The sequence below is a fragment of the Chelonoidis abingdonii genome, chromosome 15, assembly GCF_003597395.2.
Source record: "Chelonoidis abingdonii isolate Lonesome George chromosome 15, CheloAbing_2.0, whole genome shotgun sequence".
Taxonomy (NCBI): domain Eukaryota; kingdom Metazoa; phylum Chordata; order Testudines; family Testudinidae; genus Chelonoidis; species Chelonoidis abingdonii.
In genome coordinates this window covers 23,616,812-23,634,809 of record NC_133783.1, presented here as the reverse complement: position 1 = coordinate 23,634,809, position 17,998 = coordinate 23,616,812, and the positions used below count along the sequence as shown (strand labels likewise).

At 43.9% G+C, this 17,998-nt stretch overlaps 1 protein-coding gene across 3 annotated transcripts in view; it reads right to left on the bottom strand.

Annotated features, from left to right (window-relative positions):
- Positions 1 to 3,130: 3,130 nt before the first annotated feature.
- LOC116829309 (prosaposin-like) overlaps positions 3,131 to 17,998 on the bottom strand; it is a 47,157-nt gene continuing 32,289 nt past the window's right edge. The window contains exons 6-14 of one of the 3 annotated variants that reach the window (XM_032788066.2): positions 17,808 to 17,951; positions 16,433 to 16,489; positions 12,433 to 12,549; positions 10,464 to 10,562; positions 9,746 to 9,929; positions 9,333 to 9,502; positions 7,391 to 7,471; positions 6,686 to 6,793; positions 3,131 to 4,712 (exon numbers count right to left, since the gene is read on the bottom strand). In XM_032788066.2, coding sequence (XP_032643957.1) covers positions 4,677 to 4,712; positions 6,686 to 6,793; positions 7,391 to 7,471; positions 9,333 to 9,502; positions 9,746 to 9,929; positions 10,464 to 10,562; positions 12,433 to 12,549; positions 16,433 to 16,489; positions 17,808 to 17,951 — 996 coding nt within the window. In that variant the 3' untranslated portion in view covers positions 3,131 to 4,676. The remainder of the gene's footprint in view (positions 4,713 to 6,685; positions 6,794 to 7,390; positions 7,472 to 9,332; positions 9,503 to 9,745; positions 9,930 to 10,463; positions 10,563 to 12,432; positions 12,550 to 16,432; positions 16,490 to 17,807; positions 17,952 to 17,998) is intronic. The other 2 variants (XM_032788067.2, XM_032788068.2) reach the window with 2 other exon arrangements.

Below are 17,998 nucleotides of genomic sequence, written 5' to 3'. Positions count from 1 at the left end.
TCTGGGCTAACCTGTGAGTTACTGATGCAACCTCTTTACATCACAATACCAAGAAGCATGTCTCCTCTCTTCCACAAAGAGACAAACCCCGAATACAAGGAAACAGAAAAGTTTCTTTCTCCCTCCCACCAATTTCCTGGTGCTGCAGAGATTCACCCTCTGTAGATCTAACACAAAGAGAATTTCCCTCCCTTTTGTTCCTTAGCCTACCCAGAGAGAAAACTCAAACAAGTCTTAAAAAAGAAAGAAAAAACACATGAACATGATCTCTGCATCAAGTTGACAATACACAGGGCTATTGCTTAAAAGAAAAATATAAATAAACAGACGAATTCAAAAAGAGATACAATTTAAACATTCCAGCAACTACACACATGTAAATACAAAAAAACAATAACAGCCTATTGTTTTTTCTACCTTTGTACTCACAGCTTTGAAACTGAAGATTAGAAGCTTGAAGATAGATAGAGCCCTCTCATAGCTGAGAGCCAGACAAAAGACACAGACCCAAACATTCCTTCCCCTGAGCTTTGAAAAATCCGGTTTCCTGATGGGTCCTCTGGTCAGGTGTGTGGTTCCCTTTGTTAACCCTTTACAGGTGAAAGAAACATTAACCCTTAGCTATTTATTTATGACAGAGGGACCTTGTCAAAGGCTTTCTGGAAATCTGAGTACACTATGGCCAGTGGATCCCCCTTGTCCACTTGTTTGTTGACCCCCTTCAAAGATTTCTGATAGATTAGTAAGACAGGATTTTCCTTTACAGAAACCATGGTGACTTTTGCCCAACAATTTATGTTCTTCTATGTGTCTGACAATTTTATTCTTAACTATTGTTTCAACTAATTTGCCTGGTACTGACGTTAGACTTACTAGTCTGTAATTGCTGGGATCTCCTCTAGAGCCCTTTATAAATATTGGTGTTATATTAACTATCTTCCAGTCATTGGGTACAGAAGCTGATTTAAAGGACAGGTTACAAACCATAGTTGATAATTCCACAGTTTCACATTTTAGTTCTTTCAGAGCTCTTGGATGAATGCCATCTGGTCCCAGTGACTTGTTACTGTTAAGTTTATCAATTAATTCCAAAACCTCCTTTAATGACACTTCAATCTGTGACAGTTCCTTAGATTTCTCACCTACAAAGGATGGCTCAGGTTTGGGAATCTCCCTACCATCCTCAGCCATGAAGAATGAAGCAAAGAATTCATTTAGTTTCTCCATAATGACTTCATCATCTTTAAGTGCTCCTTTTGTATCACAATTGTCCAGGGGCCCCACTGGTTGTTTAGCAGGCTTCCTGCTTCTGATGTACTTAAACATTTTGTTAATACCTTTTGAGTTTTTGGCTAGCCATTCTTCAAACTCCTCTTTGGCTTTTCTTATTACATTTAGCCTCAGAACCTTTGTTTGCTTCAGGTGTTGCTCGAGCAATAGCAACTAGTTTGAGCAACTGAGTTTAATCCTTCACTCTCTGCCTCATTGGGAGGTGATGAGCCACCGCTCTTTGTAGTGCTACATAATGTGGAGTCTGCTTTCTGGGGGGTGGCAGGCTCCACAAATGGTCACATGCGCTTTCACTGTTAGCACTAGTGGCTCAGAGTGCAGCATTATAAATAGCCTTGGCCAGCATCTGGGGAAGAGAACCAGAGTCATCAGTGATGTCATCAGCAGTGTTCCCCATACAACAGCAAGGCTACTGATCATCTCAAAGCTCTGAGGCAACCCAACTGACCCTCTCCTACTTGACCAGCAAAGTAAACCAAGGCTAGCCTATGAACTTGCCACCCCATCCATTTCCTCCTTTACTGAAGACAATGCAGAAATAGAGACTTGTCGCCTGCACTGCTCATTACTTGATGAGGCTCTTACAGTCCTGACACCCACATCTCTCTGTCTCCTTTGGGAGTGTCAGCAAGGACAATAGTCCCATCCTCAAATGTGATTCAACCTTCCAGGGGTGCACTGACCACCTCGTGCATGACATGAGCATGCACATGCCTCCAGTCTCAGTGTTCACTGTAGAGCTGAGACACATTTATTAAGTCTTAGAGACCTTTTAAAAATGGACACTGTAATATTGAAACATGAGTTATGGTCTCCTGAAGGCTGGGTGTGAACACTGCAGACACCTCATGGGTAAAGCAGAGAAGGGCATTAGACAGTAAAAGAGATGGCGGGGATGTCAGAGAGAAAAGACATTCAGAGTGTGAAAAGCTGAAAGTACTGTTTCAAGCACTGGAATAAAATTGTTCAATAAAGCGTGATTTGAGTGGGTAGTCCTGGCTAAAGCCAGATATGACATTTTTAAGATGAGCTCTGGGAGGCATAGCCATTCTTCTGGTTAAATCTAATGAGCTTCCTTCTCTTATACACAGGAAGCACATGTATGAGGCTTCTTTGTGACATGTATGATGAGTGCATATGGTATGGCCTGTTACTATCCAGTTTAAACACTTCTGGAATGGGTGCCAAGGTGAAGGATGGACATGTGAACCACAGCCGAGCTTTGTTACAGCCTCCAAGATCCTGAAGTCATTTATAGTATAAATAGAACTCATCAAAAAAAATGGAGTGTCCCTCGTCCCCATACAATTTTCAGCAAAAATTCAAATTCAGAAATATTAAGGCTGAAAAGCAAACTAGTTTGATTTGGAAAGGCTGGTGTGGTGGTGGCCCAAGATCCTAGCCTCTTCTGGAGGCAGAGCTCCCTAGTTGGACTATGTCTCATCATCTCCTATGACAAAACATGATTGCTTCTGTTGATGAGGGGATGCAGGTCATCAAGGGAGCCCCTCCCCGCAATTTGTTATGGGAGAACTACTCCAACAAGGGTCCCCCACCCCATAAAGGAAAATGAGGCTACAAGATAACTAAACACCACCTCTCAAGGAACTGCAGCAACCATGGTTTTGGCCAAGCAGCAGAAAACACACTCTACATGTTCAAGCCACCTGTATAACACGTTCAGCCTTTAGGAGTTTATGGGATGATCTGATCTTTATCTAAATTCAGATGATAATGAGGCCTTGCAGCAGAAGGGTGTATGATGGATAGATCACCCACACATGAAAGCCAGTGAGAAACTTCAAAACTACTGGGTACAAAGGGAAAGAGCACAAAGATGTCAGGTTTACAGGAAGTCTTTATTTTTAATTACAGAAGCTTTCGTGCACCATTAAGACCATGTTCTGTTGAAAGCAGCTGCACATTTTCCCCTTACATCTACAGCCAGGCAGAAGGGAAGATCAAGGGTTCTGCCTGCTGAGTTAAAATGGCTCCTCTCACAAATAAGCTCTGTATAGGTATTTATACTGAGCTTGCCATAATAGAATCTGAATGACTTGAAGGAGCATCCTTGCCCAATCATTCCTGACAAGAAGGAGGAACATTTTAAAACCTCACTGACTTCAGTGAGACCAGGATTGGGGCTTGGGTCTAGTTTAATAGACATGAGGCTGCGCTATCAGGGTAAATGTCATGCAGCCAGTAATGCTAGGGGAAAGATGCTACAGCTAAGGAGAGCTGGATTTTCTCCCCACTGATGCACAGGGAAAAACCCCATATAAGGCAGATGCTTTGGTAGCCACTACAAACTTTCATCACACAGAGTGAAAAACTGCAGCTGCTTTGTATCTTTCTATGCTTTTTGAACACGAAGTACTTTCAGATCCTGTACTAATTCCAACAGAAAGGCTATACATCATGATTTTGTATCTCATTCAACTTTAAAAAACCCCAATATCGAGGCTGTACCACCAGAGAAAGTAATGGAAAGGTAAGAATTACAGTTAAATTTAATCAAGTTAGTTTCCTAAGATGTCTACCCAAAAGCACCCCCAACAAAACATGAACATGTCCACATTGAGACAGCTTCTGCAGCTCTTGCCACACAAGCTGTGCTTTTAGATTGCCCTTTTCTTTGCTACGATGATGAGGCACTTAGGACCAGATCCTCCACTGGTTAAAATCAGCATCGCTCCACTGACTTCAGTTAAGCTATACCAATTTACACCAGATGAGGATCTGGTTCTTAAAAAAAACTTATTTCTAGTTTCAAGTGGAGTCAAACACCAAGCCTTCCTTCTCTGGATTATACAAGAAACATTTCAAAAAGGCAGTTTTACTCTTCACTTACAAGTCAGTAAAATTTAGGGTGGGATGTTTAAATAAACCCAAGGAATTGAGAGGCCCAAATCACATTCACTTGCAATCCCTAAATCTCTCAGACTGCTTTAAAAATCTGAGCCTTTATTGTCTTGCTTGAAGTAAGGGCAGAGTGCTCAAGAACACTGCAGGTAAGTCAAAACCAACCAACCATAGAATTTCAGTTTAGTCAGCCTATTCTGGTTTATTTATTTTACAATTAGACACAAGGCGGTTAATTCACAATACAACAAACCCCACACTACACAACTCCCTACCCAACAACCCCTCTGCTCCAAATGCACAAAGAACGGTACAGTTGTAAGGCTTTTGTTGAGTCAGCATTGCAGAGGAGTTCCCTAAATGGCAGCAGCACTGCGAGCAAACCTGAAGGCACAAGACCTTCAGAAGGGAGAGGAGAGAGACAGTTCTTGAACTGACCTGGACATCTCACCCTTCCCCACCCAAACAAATCCAGGATGCTTAATCAAAACCATGGCAAACATTTTCAGCTGGAAAGGTTTCTTCTAGTACCATATATGACGTCTGCAGTGCTCAACAGCCTAGGACAAAGAGGAAGAGGGGTGTGAAAAAGAGGCCTGTATTGTCATATTAGAATATAGCCGGCGTCAATTTGTACTAACAGCTTGGAGCACCAGCACCATTCAGGATTTAAGGGCAAACTGATATTAAATTAGCAGATTATATAGGTATCTGTATGCACCAGCAACCATTCTGTGACTGAAACAGTCATCCAATATGAGGGTGGACCATGGGAAAAGAGTAGAGACTTGACCATACAAGTACTCAGTAATTGTGAGACTTTCTACCTAGCCAGTGAAGAAGAGAGGCTTGTGGATCTGCAGCATTAACTTGTCATGCTACCTCACCCAGTACTCCCGACCCTGGTTGGGGCAGGGCAAAACTTTGGTCTCCATAAAACCTCCACCCTTGCTTTTTCCTGGGCAGAGCCAGAAAATTGTCACAGGTCATTAAGATGCTTTATATTATGGACTGTCCTCAGGACCGGCGCTAGGGTTTCTGGCTCCCTAGGTGCCAGGACATTTCACCGCCCTGCGTGCGGGTCTCGCGGCTCCGGTGGAGTTGCCACGGGCATGCCTGCGCAGGTCCACCGGCAGCCGCGGCTCCTAGGGGCCTGGGGAGGGGAGTGACGCCTGGCTCTGGGCGCGGCCGGCGGCTCGCTGACCCCGGGGGGAGGGCCCCTGGGCTGCGGGTCGCCGCGGCGGTTCCCTGACCCGTGGGGTGGGGGTTGCCCTGGGCTGCGGGCTGCGGGCGGCGGCGCACTGACCTCAGGGGGCGGGCGGACGCTCTGGGCTGCCGGGCTGCGGCGGCAGCGCACTGACCTCAGGGGCGCGCTGACCGGCGGCGCCCTGACCCGAGGGACACCTTGGGCTGCTGGTGGCAGGCAGCTGCTGCCGCCGGCAGCTTAGCCCTCCAGCAGTGGCTGCAACCATTTAAAAAATTTTTGGAGGGTGCCACTTTTTGGCGCCCCCAAATCTTGGCACCCTAGGCAACCGCCTAGTTCGCCTAAATGGTTGCACCAGCCCTGACTGTCCTTTAGACAGGTAAGAGTTCAAGTTCTAGAGGAAATGACCAAGCCAGACGTGGGCTAATCTAGCTCCTTCTATTTCCTCTATGGATGTGACCAACCTTCTTCCCAGCTGATCTCATTCCTTTAGGATGTATTTTTAGTCTCAGTCAAAACTAATCTAACTCCTCTGCATTAGCATTTGTGGATTTCTCCAAAATACTCAGTTTCCTGGCATCCAAGGGATTAAAAAGCATTTGAGTGGGTTGGTTACAGCTTCTGAGCCTATCAGCTCAGAGTCAGCTGTTTGAAATTGCACCAGTGAATTGTTAACAGTGAAGCCTCAGGTTTTAGAGACAGAAGAGTCCCATTGGGTGAATCTCACTGCCAACACAGGATGGTCACTCCAGTAGAACATCTAATCCTTTGGCCAGCGTAATTGTAAGTGTTCTAGCAGTGGCACATTACACTTCTTCTGAATGAACCTGAGAGGTAAGCAAGAGCTGATGAGCCTCTATTCCCACCAGGTAAACAGCGGCAGCTCCAGGCACCAGCACTCCAAGGTCATGCCTGGGGCAGCAAGCCATGGGAGGTGCCCTGCCGGTCTCTGTGAGGGCGGCAGTCAGGCAGCCTTCAGTGGCTTGGACCGGCAGACCTCCCGCAGGCAAGCCTACCGAAAGCAGCCTGTCTGCCGTGCTTGGGGTGGCAAAAAAGCTAGAGCTGCCCTTGCAGGTAAATTTCCCTTTCCCAAAAACCAGAGGCCAGGCATTTGTAGTTCTTTCTCACAAATGTGGCCTGATTCTCCTCTCATTTACACCAGCATTACAATGATAGTAATCCACTTCATCCAATGGAGTTACTCCTCATTTAGGCCAGCATAAGCGAAAGGAGAATCAGGTTCAATATTTTTGAAGTACTTTAGTTTGTTGCCCATTAATTTAATGGCATCTCAGACTCTCTTCTCTGGAGGAATCTCTGGTGGCTTACATTGCATTGAGTTGCAGTCTCCATGTTCTTACACCAGTAGCTTGGGCCCCACACACATGGATCTTCACCCATGAGATCCTCTTTGGATGATTCACAAGCTCCTATTTTCTGTTCAGTGAAAGAAGAGAGAGAACAAAAGGTACGGTTATGTTTTCCTGATTACCATTGACATCAGTGATCTCACTTCTTCCTGACCTGACCTCCCCCCATGATTCTGTGCCTCCTGCACAGCAATGACTATCTCCAGTGGGAGTTGGAGTGTGTAGACAAAGCAGAGGCAGTGCTGGGAGTTTCCAACACCACAGTGCAAGACTGCTGTAGACAGTTGGGTCTGTAGCTGAATGAATAGACTTGTGAGAAGCCCCTTGAGAGGGCTCCAAATTTCAGACTCTAGACAATTTCAGCTTCTATGCTGGCTACACATTTGTGGATCTAATATTGAAGATCCCAGCTGAAGCAGGGACACGCACCTCACACTGCATTACATGGCAGTTACATTTCATGCATTTGAATGACAAGGCAGGGAAGAGAATATTGATTTGCATGTTTAATCTTTGCAAAAGGTAAATACTGTAAATCTATTTCTTCTTTCCTGGCAAAAAACCCAATAGTCTATGAACAGCTGCCCTTTCGTAAGACCATGCAGTTGGACAGCTAAACTGGTAGTATATTTCCTCCATCACATATGCCAGTGGAACAACTTACAGTGCACACAAAAGAAGGATCCATTATCTGTACCAGGAGTCGTAGGGCTTCTGGTTCATACTGCAGCACAATCTCATCACACTATAACAAGAAGAGATGACATGAGACTGAATGCTCTGCTAGACCACCATGAGATGAAGACAAAGTACCCTGATTCAAACAGGGGAACTCCAGATTGTCTTGTGCTTTATAGATGAACACGTTTCCATTGAGATTGGGGAGGATGTGCTTAGGGAGAGTAGTTCAGTCCTTTAGAAATGTGCAGTGCATTACTAGAGGTCAGGAAAATTGCCCAGGAAATGTACAAGCTATTGCTTCCCCTCCTTCCCCACCACACACTCTGTATGCAGTGAGGCAGGTAGGAGAAGGGGAGGAAGCTCCTATGACCTTATGCTGAAACACAAAGACTTGCAATCTTGTGCAGGAGCTGGCCAAAAGGTGGCTCTGCCCTCCACTCACATGCTATGAATGTGTCAGTTACTCTCAGCAGCAGTGCCAAAGTATTGAGGCAGCCAAATGCTCTTAGGCAGCTAGTCTGTAGTTCCGGTATGACTTTTCCCCCACATAGGTAACAGTGCGGCACCAAGACTGCAGCCATGACAGCTTTTACCCAGACAGCAGACAGCCAAAGGATCCACAAACTCAAATTGCTACATAAAGGTGGATTTTTAGACTGCTGACAGCTCAGGATGGGACAGGCACCAACTCCTTTAAACCTCAAGAGAAGGGTTTGAAACTCCTCCACATATCTCTCTGACTGTTATTGCAAATGACTGAACAGCTCAGATATGGTGCAATGCCAATACAGGACAGTATATGATACATTTCTGGGGCATGACGACGTACACCTGAGTTAGCACATGAGACGTCTATCTCTAGAACAGTTCTGCTGTGATGCTGGACTAGGTAGCTTTATACATTTGTCCATTTTGTATTATGCTCTGATTCTGATTGGGAGACAGGCTGCCACATATCCAGGGACAGGCGCCGCCATCTGATCTGCCAGAGATCAACTTGCTCTGTACTCATGCAGTTTATTTTGAACAAAAAGCAAGTCTATATTATTTGGCGCTGAGTAAGAGGAGAGAAATTCCAGAAGGGACTAAGAACTAATACACATTCCAGAGTCTCAGCTGCACTGGCCAGTTTCAAAGCAGAGTCACCAGCCCATGAACCTTTTCATGATTCTCCAAACACCATCTGCTGGAGATGGAGGCAGTCAGCCATTTCAAGCACAGAAGCCACTGCGAAAACTCATATTAATGCCCAGCCTCAGAGCATGTGAATTTGATCCCAGTTGGATTTTAGAAAATATAATCTAATACATATAGGTGTAAAGCATCAAGGAGGAGGGAAGAAGCAGCAGATATGTGACAGGCATTGTGGATGGGGTACAACAGTGGTTCTCAACCAGCAGTACAAATACCCCTGGGGGCACACAGAGGTCTTCCAAGGGGTACATCAGCTCATCTAGATATTTGCCTAGTTTTACAACAGGCTACATAAAAGGCACTAGCAAAGTCAGTACAAACTAAAATTTCATACAGACAATGACTTGTTTATACTGCCCTATATTCTATACACTGAAATGTAAGTACAATATTTATATTCCAATTGATTTATTTTATAATTATATGGCAAAAATGAGAGTGAGCAATTTTTCAGTAATAGTGTGCTGCGACACTTCTGTAAAAGCAGCAAAGAATCCTGTGGCACCTTATAGACTAACAGACGTGACACTTCTGTATTTTTATGCCTGATTTTGTAAGCAAGTAGTTTTTAAGTGAGGTGAAACTAGGGGATACACAAGACAAATCAGACTCCTGAAAGGGGAACAGTTGTCTGGAAAGGTTGAGAGCCACTGGGGCACAAGACATATGTTTTAGCCAGCTGGATAGGGAACATCAGATCTTCCATCCCCACAACAGCTACTTGCAGTTACCTGGTCTGTCAAGGGTTTTGGCAGTAAATGACAGCCCTTCACAAGCAGAGTCCCAATTTCAGCCTGTGTCTCGTTCTCCTGCAGCTCATTGTCAATATAAGTTACAACAATCTGACACACATTGCAGAACTCGCCAGCGTTTACCGGTAACGGCTCCAGAGCACTTCTCTCTAGCAGACACACAGAACATTAGAATATTAGATATCCAGCTTTCTAGTGAGAGTTCTCAGCTGCTTAGTGTGCTCTAATCCCAGACCTAGGAACCAGCAAAAGGTTCGTTTCCTCCAACCCCAGCAAGGGGCCTCAGATGAATACTGCACTAGTGCCATATATATATATATATATCCATAGATTGGACTCTTCACAAGGAAACAAGCATGCTTTGAACAGGATACTGGTCACCCAGTGCTTACCAGTGTGTGAAGGGCTATTCTTGGGGCAGCATTTCAGCATGATGCATACAACTTCGGGATTAGTTGCTTCCAACAACATGATGATGACAGCCTTGCCATAGGAATCCACAAAGTCAGTACACTGCCCTAAGACACCATGAGGTAGCATGTAGCAGACCTTCTCCATTTCATGGACTATTTGCTCCTGGAAAACAAAAGCAGCAGGTGTCAGGAGAAAAGAGAATAAATCTGTGCCATCTATCCTCTATAGTACCTCAGTAGGGGGCAGATTGAGATCTATCTTCTGTGCTATTCTTCCCTCTGCTGCAGACAAACGTTTTACTGTGTTGATTCACCCACTAACCCTAAAAAGTGCCTAAGCCAAGGCCTGCCCCACACCAAGCCTTGGGAAGAACTTGCAAGCAGCATTTAGACATTCGCAGAATTCCTTCTCCCCCTAATCCCTAAACGACAGAAATGAGAATACAGGGCACAATTAGGGCTGTTGCCAGGGTTATGTACCAACTTTCTTGCACCTAGGGTGACCATATGTCCCGATTTTATAGAGACAGTCCCGATTTTTGGGTCTTTTTCTTATCTTGTCCCGATTTTTTCACGTTTGCTGACTGGTCATCCTATTTGCACCCCCCTAAGCAGCAGCAGGACATGCTCCAAGCTGGGAGCTGCACTCATAAATAGCCTATGCAAGCTCTGCATCACTCAACAAAAGGCCACATACCTCTGTCATGTTGTTGTTCAGCAGGCTTTCTGCTGCCTTTACTGCAATCTCACATATCCCGCACAGGGGAGTTTTATTTTCTGGTCCCAGGTTTTCCTGCTTATTACAGCACAACAGAATGTTCACGTAAAACAACAATCATATGGGGTGGGGGATACAGTCATTTCTAGCGAATCTTATTGCTTTCATCCCTATTAAATTCTATATGGTGTATTCCCCAGTGATCTGAAAGACACTGCTTTTGCACTGAAATCTCTCTAAAGATAAATTGGAGAATTGGTCTTGCATCAACAGGATGAAATTCAAAACAGACAAGTGTAAAATACAACAGACCCTCGCTAGAACGTGCGCCCATATAACACGAATTCGGTTATAGGACGGGACCGCGCATGGATCCCAAATTTATTTATCATCATTGGATTCCATAGTAATGCAGTCCCCACTATAATGCAGTTCCTGCGTTAGTGCGGGACTGCACATGGATCCAAAATCCGCATTCTAGCGGGGGTCCGGTGTACCACACGTAGGAGGGGAAAATCAAATGTACAACTACAAATGGGGATCAGCTGGGTAGGCGATACAGCTTAAATGGATCTGGGGATGATAGCTGATCACAAACTGAATATGATTCAACAACACGATGCAGTTGTGAGAAAGGCTAATAGCACACCGGGGTGTGTTAACAGGAGTGTTATCTGTAAGACATGGGAGGTAATTGTCCCACTCTGCTCAGCACTAGTGAGGTCTCAGGGGGAGTTCTGTGTCCAGTTTTGGACACCACAGTTTAAGAAAGATGGGGACAAATAGGTGAGAGTTCAGAGGAGAGCAACAAAAATGATAAAAGCTTTAGAAAACCTGGTGTATGAGGAATGGTTAAAAAAACTGAGTACATTTAATCTAGAGAAGAGAAGGCTCAGGAGACATGATAACAGTCTTTAATTATGTTAAGGGCTGTTACAAAGAGGACTGTGATCAGTTGTTCTCCATGTCCACTGAGGGTAGAACAAGTGGTAATGGGCTTAATCTGCAGCAAAGGAGATTTAGGTTAGATATTAGGGAAAACTTTCTAGCTATAAGGATAGTTAAGTACTGGAAGAGAATTCCAAGGGAGGCTCTGGAATGTCCGTCATTGGGATGTCAGGGATGTTTTAGGTTACTTGGTCCTGCCTCAGTGCAGGGGGCTGGGCCAGATGACTTCTCAAGGTTCCTGCCAGTCCTACTTTTCTCTGATTCTAAAATATAAGCTGATCTGACTGAGTTATATGCATGTGAACACTGTACATTTAAAAAAAGGTGCTTCTGGGTTCTGACAACTGCAAACAGACTAAATTTCAACCTTTCAAGAGATTAGCCCTAACTAGGGACTAGTTCCTCTGATGATGGGGTAGAATTGTGTATCACAGATAACGTTTGAAGCAACTGAAAGCGATGTCCTGACTAGAGCTGGGGAAGGAGGTGTGTGTGGGTGGGGGGTTAAGCGAAAGCATTTTGGCAAAACAAAGCAAAGATCAAAATTTGTAAAATTTGAAAGTTTTGATCAGGTCTAATCCTGATCAGGCCCTGGTTCTGCATTGCATTTCATACCACCTCTACAAAGAGAAGCTGTTTTGCAATCTAACCCCAGAACAGTGAGACTGGTACTTTATACCAGATTCAGTACACATAGAAGTCTGTATTTATTGCCTGACTTTGACCCTTCCTCCAGTTTAGCGCTTCTCAACCCTTTGTATTGGTGACCCCTTTCACACTGCAAACTTTTTTTATATTTAACACTATTATAAATGCTGGAGTTAAAGCAGGGTTTGGGGGAGGAGGCTGACAGATTGTGACCCCCACATCATAATCTTGCAACCTCCTGAGGGTTCACGACCCCCTAGCTTGAGAACCCCTGCTCCAGTTCATGTGGGTAATACGCAAGCCTTGCTCTTTCTTCAGCAAAACAGTAGAGGGCGCTAAATACTCATTTTACCTCCACAGGCTCCTTCATATTGGACATAGGCATCACTTTAGCTGGTCCCAGGGACTGGAGGGGGACAGATTTCAGGGAACGACAGAATCGAACTCTGCCACAAATATCCTTTGGTTGCTGGAGAGAGACACACAAATCAAGTAAGGACAAGCTCTATGCGGTTATATCGGCTCTATGAAGAATTCCCTAAAGAGGGAGGAGACAACCCAGACCAGTCTTATAAAGGTTTCAATACACCTGGCAGCTGTAGTTTCTATACACTCTTGGAGGAAATGGTGGTTGAAGGTAGGTTACCAGGCCAACGATCTGATCAGATTTCCTTTCCTCAAGATGACACTGGATCTGTAGCTAGTCTGGATTTAAGGCTAGCTCTTAGGTACTATGTGCAGCTTTGCAAAATGTCTGTTTTCAGTACCCCACATCAGTGCATCAGCAGAGCTATGCAATCCCTGCTGCATCCTCCCAATTAATACCTTATTTCTCAAAGTATAAGACATCCTTGTCATAGAGAAGCTTGTGCAATCTCAGATAAATAATAGATTAGTTACCCAGACTCCATAGACTGAGCATAGAGAGAAGCAATACCTCCAAAATGTAGCCAAATTTCTGACTACATGGCCAAGCACTGTCTTTCCCTGGGTCACACACTGGGATAAATATTTCAAGAATTAATTCTGCAGCAGCAGCACCATGTCCTTCCAACATGATCTCATGCTGCACCATGACAGACACTGGATGCATAATGCTACTCTCATCCTGGTTTTGCCCCAGTGTAACCCCATTAAGTTCCATGGAGTTATTCTTCATTTACTCTTTGTAACTGAGAGCAGAACAAGCACAAGGGCTCCCAGGAAATTACTAGTTATGAAACAGAAAGGCCCCATTTTTAATTCTCATTTCAGACTCTCACGCTACCCATATTATTGCTCTGACCCATAAAGGTTACCCTAGAGGAGAGCCGGTCAGAGTTTTCAAACACAAAAGTGAAACAAAAATGTCAACTCCAAACCAAACAAAAAATTGTTTTGTTTCAAATATTTTTCACTGAAAAGTCAAAGTGGAACTGTTTTAGCAAAACATTTCAGTTTCAGCAAAACAGCACTTTTCATCCAAAAAATAATAATAATAACAATAAGTCAGAAAATTTCAATCAGCTATAGTCTGGGCCCTTCTTAACTTCAGAGTTAAAGCAAGGAACTGATTGGAGCCAGCAGGGAGATTGCCTGTCCTCACCTTTATCATAGAAAGGGCTTCACACCTGCTTCCCAGCTCCCCTTCTCATCATTAGGCTGAAATATTAACTGACATCTGGGCTGGGAGTGGGAGCAGGTGCCAGGAGTAGGAGCCATGACTTACTCGTAGGAGATCTCTCCCTAATCCTCCAAACATCCCTTGTATCTGTCAAACCTGACTGCAGCCACACCACACCTACAACTAATTAGCAAGAGTTGAACTACACGTAGGAAGGAAAAATCAAATGCACAGCTACAAAATGGGGAATAACTGGCTAGGTGGTCGTGCTGCTGGAGAGGATCCCAGGGTTATAGTGGATCATAAATTGAATGAGAGTCAACAATGTGATGCAGTTGCGAAAAAGGCTAATATCATTCTGCGGTGTATTAACAGGAGTGTTCTATGTAAGACACAGGAGGTAACTGTCCTCCTTTATTCAGCACTGCTGAGGCCTCCTCTGGAGTACTGCGTCCTATTCTTGGCGCCACACTTTCAGAAATCTGTGGACAAGTTGGTGAGAGTCCAGAGGAAAAGAACAAAACTGAAAAAAGGTTTAGAAAACCTGACGTGTGAGGAAAGGTTAAAAAACTGGGCACGTTTAGTCTTGAGAAAAGACAGATAACAGAGGGGGACCTGATAAGTCTTCAAATATGTTAAGGGGTGTTACAAACAGGATTGGGATCAATTGTTCTCCTCGTCTGCTGAAGGTAGAACAAGTAGTAAAGGGCTTATTTTGCAGCAAGAGCAATTTAGGTTAGATATTAGGAAAAAAATTGTCCAACTATAAGAGGGAGTTAAGCTCTGGAGTGGGGAGGTTGTGGAATCCCTGTCATTGGAGGGTTTGAGAATAGGTTGGACAAACCCCTGTCAAGGATGGTCTAAGTTTATTTGGTCCTGTCTCAGCATAGGAGGCTGTACTTCATGACCTCTCAAGGTCCCTTCCAACCCTACATTTCTATAAATCTTTTAGATGAAAAGCAAAAAAAATGCACCACTGCAGGGAAGTTTAACACATAACTTATTGTTCTGCTAGCGAAGAAGTAGCGTTGTTGAAAGAAAAGATGAAACAACAATTAAAATGCAGAAGAAATATATCAAGTGGTCAAAATACATATAGAAATTCCACAAATAAAATGAACCTGCTAAGGAAGCCACCTCTCCCCACCAGTCCACCTGGATCCCAGTCATCTTTATTAGAAACATAAAGCAATGGTTTCATTGTCCATTCCAGACTAGCTCCCAGCATGCGAACAGCCAATGTTCATGCAATTAAAACAGGACATCCCTCAGTCAAACTAACTCAGGACAGAAGTTGAGCCCTGCCAAGGGCAAACCCAAGATTTTCAGTGTGTTCTTTTCCTCACCTTAAAATATTACCCTTAAGTACTAGTTACAATCCACATTTAACTGGACCAAATATGTAAATATTTGAATGTTCTTCTTACTACATAAAATAATGTCTCCGCATCCCCAGATGGCACTGAAAGAACAAATCCCAAATGACCTCATAACATCCCTTTGAATTTGAAAAGGGTTATGTTCAAATAAACTTAAAATCTGAATTATTCTTTATATATAAAATTCTTTACTTTAAAGGCAGCATTGCTGTCTAGCAGTTAGAGCTGGAATGAAAGTCAAAGTAGGGTTCTGTTCCCCACTGACTCAAAGTGACACTGGGCAAGTCAATCACCATGTCTCAGTTTCCCCAATTCTACAATGGGTATAATAATGCTTACCCACCTTTCTAGAGTGCTTTGAGATCTTGGATGAAAATGCTGTGCAAGCGCAAAGTGTTACTTTGAACAACGATTTTCATATCGCAGTGAACGGCAGGGCCTTACCATCACTGCCATGACATGTTTCTCTTCTTTTCTCCATAACTTTCAATCCAACCCACATCACTCACATTCAGATTTCAGCTCCCTCAAAGCCTCCAAGGCTGTGAAGTATTTTTGGGGATGTGCCACAGCAGCTGCATTTATCATTTGTTCCATTGGGAGGGACTTACTCAGGTACATGAGTGAAACTCTCTGTTTGCCTAGAGCAGGGGTTGGCAACCTTTCGGAAGTGGTGTGCCAAATCTTCATTTATTCACTCTGATTTAAGGGTTCACATGCCAGTAATACATTTTAATGTTTTTAGAAGGTCTCTTTCTATAAGTCTATAATATCTAACTAAACTATTATTGTATGTAAAGTAAATAAGGTTTTTAAAATGTTTAAGAAGCTTCATTTAAAATTAAATTAAAATGCAGAACCCCTCGGACCGGTGGCCAGGACCCGGAGTGTGAGTGCCACTGAAAATCAGCTTGTGTGCAGCCTTTGGCACCTGTGCCATAGGTTGCCTATCCCTGGCCTAGAGAGCTGAAAGTGGGTAAAACATAGGAGATGAAGTCAATAGAGTGGGAAATTTAAAAGCCACACTAGATGCAACTCTGAGAACACAAGAGGGTGCCTTCTGCACCCAGAATGACAGAGCTATCTAGAACTGAGACCGTAGCAAAACTAGACTTTTTTTTTAAAGCCTGCTAAATAAAAAACTTTCAGCTGTTATTCTTTCCAAAATCCACTAGCATTCCTGCATGACCTAAAAGTATCCATGGGACATTAACTATGTAGTTTTCACACTGCCTTAGGATTCCCCAAGGTTCATTCTGAAGGTTTAAAGGTAATAAGGTAACTTTTTCCAGAACAAGCTCTGATGAAGAACCAGCACCAAGAATATAAAAGATCTAAAGAAGATGTATTTAACATAATATTCAGCTTACCATGTGCATCATAAACTGGATGGCAAACTCTGAATATTCAGAAACATAGCTCTTGCACTGTGGGAGAGACAGACATCCCAGTAAATACCAACAAAACGTTCTTGCCACACATAACTGTTAATGTCACATTAGGAAGGAGATTACACGTGTGGGAAAATTCAAAGCAGTGGTTCCCACAGAAACTAGCATGACCTCAATGTACATTTTGAATTTGAGTAGTATTTTGGATTATTCTATGTGTTACCTTTCAAACCTTATCAGAAATGCGCAGTGTGAAAGAGACACAGTCACAGGGCAGGGGAACAAGGAGGAGGGATCAGAAATGAAGTGCTGAACTTCGGCATGTAATGTTGCATTTTTGGGCCTAGCTTCTGAAAGAATCCCTAGCGTTACCTCATCTGGCTCTGGAATTAATTGCCACTCCCCTCTAAAATGTATCCAGCATTTTGGATGCTTTCCATGGAGAGCAATGACATGGGAGGAGAGAGAGAGCTCAGTGGTTTGAACATTGTTCAATCCTTGAGGGGGCCATTTAGGGAAGTGGGGTAAAAATCTGTCTGGGGAATGGCCCTGCTTTGAGCAGGGGGTTGGACTAGATGACCTCCTGAGGTCCCTTCCATCCCTGATGGTCTATAATTCTAATGACGATGTTTTAGGAGTGGGGAGGGAGAAGGAGAGGAATCCAAGACGTTTCAGAGCCTATGGGAGTCAAGTCACCAATACTGACTGATCTCTTACCAAGGACCAAAGAAGTTGGGCACCAGCTCCCTCAGATGCCTTTAAAGATCCCAGCCTTAACCATTTAGAACCCAAAGCCTTGTGTCTGATAAATTGGCTCAGTAAATAAAATGGTATCATGGTATTACTCTCAGCAGGATTATTATTTATTTGTATTTCAGTAGCACCTTGTGCAAGGCACTGTCCTTCCACATGAAGACACAGAGAGCCCCAATCTATGAACATAAGCAAGCAGGCAGGATGGTGGAGAGGGATAACACACAGTCAGTGTATACACAGTTTTTTTAAAACCAGTCATTTTCAGCTCTCCCCAGTTTGCCCTCAGCCTAGCTAATGTTAATTGGTTAACTTCTTGTCAGGATCTCGGCAGACGTGGGTGGAGGAAGGATTTGGAGGAGGAGAGGACAAAGGCCTTAGAGACATTTCATCAGGGACATTGTTCAGCATTTTCATTAAGGACAAATGCAGCCACGCACATTCTGTCCACATGGAAGAGCAGGATGGGAATGGATGCAGACTGAAGAAAGACTCCAGAGCAGAGCGCTCATGGCCTCTATCAGGCAAACAGCTGTTCAGTACCACCCTGGCCACTACTAGAGTCAGTTCCATTATCTTAGTGAAATCAAAATTCTGTTACCCCATCAGCCATGTTAGGTCCCAAGTGTTCACACAGTTGCTTGGCAGTAGCAACTAAGGACTCAGTGAAGAAGGGCCCGGTTCTTGCTTTTTCCTGAATGTCAGCAACCAGCTGAACACAGTCTCCACACAAATGTCCTTCCTCCTGATGAAAGATAAGGGGAGAGCCAAAAATTAAAACACACAGCAGCG